We start from the raw sequence: 6,090 nt of genomic DNA, 5'->3' as shown, positions 1-6,090 counted from the left end.
ACTTTTGTACGCATTATAACGTGAGTAGACACATACTTCCTTCGTTATAATAATATTGCAATAACTGGACTTTTATATTATTCATAACGCTTGTTTGACCACATATTATGATTTATACATAAAGTAAAATATAGTCATGTGGAGTCTTGTTAAATTCATCTCGTAAAATATTTTCACAATATCAACTTTTTATAATTTTTACTCTTATATAATTATAGATATTTAGCATATAAAATGTTCTTTGGGATGCGTAATTTCATCCTTGTTGCAATATTTGTGGAATAGATGAAGTATATTAATATGAGAGATAGACCGAGAAAGACTATGTTTAGTTCACCTTATTTTTTACTAATTTCATATCAAATTAGAAAAAATAAGTTCTAATCATACTTATCAAATGTTAATTTGTTTTAACTAATAATCTTATCTAAATATATCTAATCTAATTAGACTTTATTAGAACTTATTTTGATTATAAATTAAATTCGAATAAACTTTTATTTTCTTGAAATAAATTTAATAAGGTGAATATGACAAGGTCTAAGCAGGAAATTTGATGGGGAAGACCGGAAGAGTATCATAACAACTCTTCATTTCTTTTGGTGGTAGAATTTTCTTGAGTTTTCCGGAAAAAAAATACTCCCATTGTTTTTATTTAAGTGTTTCATGTTGACTTTTTGCAATATTTACATACGGAGTAATGCACTTTGACCAATGTTAGTGATTTATACATACAAAAAATTATAGATAGTTGTTAGAATCATTTTAAAATGTACAGTTTTTGAATACTAACATTTTATAATTTACTTGTTTTGATAATTAAAAATATTATTATCACTCAAAGTTCTACATTAACACATGTGACCAATCAAATTTCGACAACTAAACATAAACAAGGGGAGTATAATGGGAGATTGGGAGGTATATTCAATGTTTTAATGAAGTGTTGATAAGTCAATAATAAAAAAATAAAAAAAAAGAAAGAAAGAAAGAAAGAAAACAGAATACTATTGCCGTCATTTTTATAAAGATGCACCCATTTACTGTTGAATACGTTTGTGTGCGACTGACCACACCATGTGGCCGTTTGTAAACTAGCAAATTAACCCTTATAACAGTGACCGAGTATTTCCTATAATATTGACCGAATAGATCTTATAGAACTGATAACTCCTGTAAAATTGACTAGGTGATCCCCATAACACTAATGAAGTAACCTCGACCCTATAATGAATGACCACACAATGTGGCCGACCACATATAAGAATTTGTGTTTACTGTTTAACCATGAATTACTACTGGTTTACTTACTTTACTACCCCTCCGACTCTATTTGCTTTTCCCATTTTTCGGCTAGAGCGAATCAAAAAGTTTTTTAATATTCCAAAATTTTCCAAACATATTATTTATCAATGAATATGTCAAAATTTATTACGAAGTACCTTATTATCTTTTTCACATACTTCGTAGTATTTAAACAATTTTTTATTAATAATATATAGAAAAACATGGTGATATGAGATTTTGTTAAAATCATTTCAATATCTACTTCCTCCGTTTTCAAATATTTGTCACTTTTGATGAAAATTCACGGGAATTAAGGTGGAGAATGTAGAGTAATGAAAGTATATGAGAAAGTGAAATTCCCGATCAATAAAGTAATAAAAGTGCATGGAAAAGAGAAATTCTCAATTAAAAAAGTAATTAAAATACATGGAAAAAAAATTGAGAGATTCAAGAGTGTAAAAAATTAAATTAGTCAAAAGTTGGCACAATTTTTATGGCAAATGTTAGGGCAAAATAGGAAGAGGACTAAATAAGAACAAAAAAAATGAGGATATAAAAGTCTTCATGTATCTTAATAATTATGAAAATATGAAATACAACAAACTTTTAGGGGTACCCAAAATGACAAAAGTGATAAACATTTAGGGATGGAGGGAGTAATATTCAAAATACTCCCTCCTTCCCAAATGAATGACCCCATTGAGCAAATTTCACGGGAATTGAAAAAGTGAAAGGAAGTAGTAAAAGCATATTGAAAAGTTAAATTCACATGAGATTTGAAAAAAAGTAGAGAGAGAAAGTAACTTTGCACAAATATTGTTGCAAATTGAAAGGTATTTTAATGCAAATAGAATTATCATTTTGGGACTAGATTTTGGCTATAAAGGTCATTCATTTGAGAACAGAGGGAGTATATAACTTTCAGACTTTTTAACAATACATAATTACGGAGTATTATTAAAGAAACGCATTGAAAATAGTAGAAAAAACTACTGTAGATAAAAAAAAGTGTTCCTAAAAAGGTTTAAGTGTCATATGGCACTCACTCATTTTGTTTTTCATTTCATGAAAGTCATCAACTTATATTACATAGTATAAAAAAGCAATTATTTGTATAAGATTTGAATACATAACCTCCAACTCAAACACTAAATGTCTTTACCACAAGTCCACAAATCTAGCTATGTCTTTCCTTTCTTTTTTTAATAACAAAATACGAAGTATTCCTACGTAAGTATGTTGAGAATGACAATATGAATAACAAATTTAATTACAAAAATTGAAACTGAGTCATTATTTAAGTATATACTAATGGTTAACCCTATATAATAACGACCCGGGACATTTTTAGAACCCCTATACTAGTGAGTAGTTCAAAAGAAAACAAAGGTAAAACTTCATATAATCGTACTAATTAAGTGAACCTAATTTAAAGGTAAAAATGAACTTTTTTGGTCGAACTACCATGTAGAAAGAAATACTTGAATATGTTCAAATAGTGTGTTAATTAATATACTGATTATGAGTATTCATTTAAGTTCTGCAATTCTAAGACAGAATGTGCAAATCAATCTCAGACATTCGTGAGCACAAGATCCGACGATCCTCGCGCAAGGTTTGAGCAACATTATAGTATCTAATTACCTGTGAGATAAAGAAGTTAACATCATATGCAAGTATTCGGAAGAAATATTAAGGGGTACCCTGCCACTAAAGTTTAAGGCAGTTGTTGAGGCAACTCTTAGAATTAGATATGCATTACAATATAACAACATTAAAAGAGTTTTAAGACTTTTAAGTTCTAGTCTTAAAATTAAAGGGCATTGAGCAATAATATATCTTACAACTCAAAACTCGAAAGAGAAGGATATATATAGCAAAAGAAGATCATAGGAACCATTACCGCGTATTACTGTTCTGCTGTTTGATGAAATCCACGAACCTCAGCAATATCGGATCATCGTACATTATCCAAGGAGAATTGTATTAGATAGAACGAATATGTTGGAAGTCTCCATCAAATAATACTTCCAGTAAATCCAAATCTTTCTCAGAAAGCTTCCTCTTTACCTTCTCGTAAACATGGACCTCACAAGTCTCGGAAGCTGTATCAAACATCAGTATTTCCTCCTCCATCTCATCGTCTAGTGGATAAGGATCGGTTGTGATCACCATAGCCTGTAGCACTTGACCATTTTTCAGCAGATACTCTGCAAGTTAGAGCTCATCTTCGCGTCCTTCAAAAGATGAGAACTGAACATACTTCAGAGACTTTTTCAAACAATCAGGAATATTTTTAGGTGGATTCCACAGGAATTGGTCATTGTCATCATCCCAAGGGTAGTCTTCTCCATTGAGTAGTTCCTATTAGATTAGAAAACTCAGCAGCTGTAAATATGACTGTATCACCACTTACAAACTATGAACGATTAAAAAAGAACTCCTCAAACTATGTCGAAAGGCTCACCTTGTTCAACCGTAGGGATTCTAGTTTAGGCGAGTTTTGGAGAAAATGTGGCAGCAATTTCCAGTCAAGGGACTCACTTGCCCCCAACTCCAACGCCGTCAAAATGGGAAAATTGTGGCCAAGGGCGACTGACAGATGATTTCAGATTCTACAGACACACAGACAAACAATTTCATTTCAAAGAAAAGTTAAGGTTCATACAAGTTATGCTTTAGGAATGGAGAAGTTACCAGTAAAGAATCAACAGATATTGATAATTCCTTAGTCTTAGCAATGCCAAAAAGAAGCCCAAGCAGTCGACGAATATGATCATCTTCAGGAACATCGGTCCAAGAGGCTTCATAATCAACATCAACAAAATCTAAAGAACCCACATTCTTCATTACATACTCTGCACAAGTTCCATCTGCTATATCGAAATCTTCCAGCTTCGGGGCATCAATGGTGACAGTGTGTGGATGAACTCCGTGTACATCAGTTTTCAGATTTAACCTCAATCGCTTCAGAGTAGGAACACATAAATCAAACTCAAATTCAGCTTCTGATTCAAGATATCCCTCAAGGTGTAAATCCTCTAACACAGGACTGTTAGAGAGTAGTCTGTCTAATGCAGAGCAATGGTTTTCGTAAGGAAACCAGCCCGTAAACTGCAGGATTTTGAGACACGGAAAAGAGGCCAATGATTCAGGTATCTCAATCTCGAAGCATGACTTCAACTTGAGGATTACAATCGTGTTATAGGTAATGCTGCAAGTAGGGTACGAAGAAAGTACGATTTCTCTGAAATTGATAGTATCACCAAACAAATCCAAGATAAGCTGTTTAGGTTTTCGACTCACTGCAGAAGAAATCCAATCGTCTATAAGGCACAAGTCCCTTGATTCTCGACAAGCCAAACGGAATTTTTCCAAGTTAATCGACTTGCAATGTTGTAAGACATGACTAACAAACCCATCAAATTTCTCTGGCCTTTCATCTTTAAAATCAACCAATTCAAGAGTGGTCACCAAAGTCCAAAGATACTTCATCTCAACGACAAAATGCAAGTTCTAACAGCTTCTTTAGTTGGAATCAAAGAAAGAATTTTGCCCAACACATGATCTGGCAAACTGCTGATCCTATCCTCCCCTATGTCCTCACGCTTGGCCGAACACCGGCCTTTTCGCTTCATTTTAAACAAGCCTTTTCTCTTCATGTTGAACAAATAATGTTCTCTTCACAAAGATGACAATGGAATTAGAAGATTGTTGGATGAAATCATGGAATTGTTAAGCAAAAAAATACCCAACAATAGCAAAAGTACATAATGCATTATAATTGTAGTTTTAGTGTAAGGTCTAGCAAAAAATACATGCACCCGAGAGTATGTACAATCAAATTCCAGTTTTTGAGCACATAATGACATAAACATACATTTACTAAGTATGAAAAGATAAATTTCATTAAGCACTAACACAATTACTAAGTATGCTAATTGCGTATTGAACAAAAAATTGTAATTAAAATATTGTTTGTTGAAATCATGGAATTCTTAACAATAAAATCCCCAAACCAGTAGTACAAGTGTACAAGTACATAATACATGATAATTGTAGTTTTATTGTAAGGCCCAACAACTAAATATATATGCACCCGAGAGCATGATGCACACTTGGATTCCACTTATTGAACCTACTTGTTAAACCGAGAGATTGTGAAATGTTAAAAAATTCATTAAACACTAACACAAATAAAGTGTGCTAATCGCAGATAAAATAAAATATAATTGTTGATTTCTTGAGCATAACAAATAGCAAAAAAGATAATTGCACAAAAAAAAGGACACATTAATACTAAACAAAAGCCAATCTTGTTAAAATTGAACATAAGTTAGTTAGAATTTTATAATAGCACAAAATTGAGAAGACTTACCACGTAAGTTGGGTTAGACCGTTAGAGCTGAGTAAAGTGAAGATGGCAGTAAAAACCAAAATCAGCAACCTAACTTCCTTCAGATTACGCGCGCTTTTAATTATGTGTCGCTCTCTCTTCATTTTCCCGCCAATAATTTGTTATTCATTCTTCCTTTTCCCGCCAATTTTTTTTAATATTACATAACCATTAAACTCTTCGTTTCCCACCCAGTGGCGGACCCAATTAAGTGACATGGAGGACAGCTGTCCCCCCATTTTTAAAAAAAAATTAAAAAAAAAAAGTGAAAAAAAACCAAAAAAAAGCAAAACGTGACACTGCTACAGAACGAAGAACAGCCAACAACACTCAGTCTTAACTCCTCCAATTCGCCATTGCCTCCACTGAGATCGACCGTCGAGGCGTGCATCACTGCTCCACCAACC

The 6,090-nt window shown here is 32.7% G+C and overlaps 1 protein-coding gene across 1 annotated transcript; it reads right to left on the bottom strand.

Annotated features, from left to right (window-relative positions):
* Positions 1–3,273: 3,273 nt before the first annotated feature.
* On the bottom strand, positions 3,274–4,782 carry LOC110732176 (F-box/FBD/LRR-repeat protein At1g16930-like). The gene is made up of 3 exons (XM_021912093.1): positions 3,985–4,782; positions 3,836–3,902; positions 3,274–3,497 (listed from the first exon to the last, which is right to left on the bottom strand). Exons 1-3 carry the CDS (start codon positions 4,780–4,782, stop codon positions 3,274–3,276), a joined length of 1,089 nt encoding a protein of 362 aa, XP_021767785.1.
* Between the last annotated feature and the right edge of the window lie 1,308 nt (positions 4,783–6,090).

The sequence above is a fragment of the Chenopodium quinoa genome, unplaced genomic scaffold (assembly GCF_001683475.1).
Source record: "Chenopodium quinoa cultivar QQ74 unplaced genomic scaffold, ASM168347v1, whole genome shotgun sequence".
In the NCBI taxonomy this organism is placed as follows: Eukaryota; Viridiplantae; Streptophyta; class Magnoliopsida; order Caryophyllales; family Amaranthaceae; genus Chenopodium; species Chenopodium quinoa.
The sequence above is the reverse complement of the archived record's forward strand: the minus strand, read 5'-3'. Positions and strand labels throughout refer to the sequence as shown.

Bases quoted from the DNA above. Each gene is read 5' to 3' on its own strand.
- LOC110732176 (XM_021912093.1), bottom strand. From the start codon at position 4,782: ATGAAGTATCTTTGGACTTTGGTGACCACTCTTGAATTGGTTGATTTT. The intron at 3,903-3,984 runs GTAACTTCTCCA...GTGTGTCTGTAG, and splicing joins TATCTGTTGATTCTTTACTG to AATCTGAAATCATCTGTCAG. The intron at 3,498-3,835 runs GCAAGTGAGTCC...TCTAACTTGCAG, and splicing joins TGACGGCGTTGGAGTTGGGG to AGTATCTGCTGAAAAATGGT.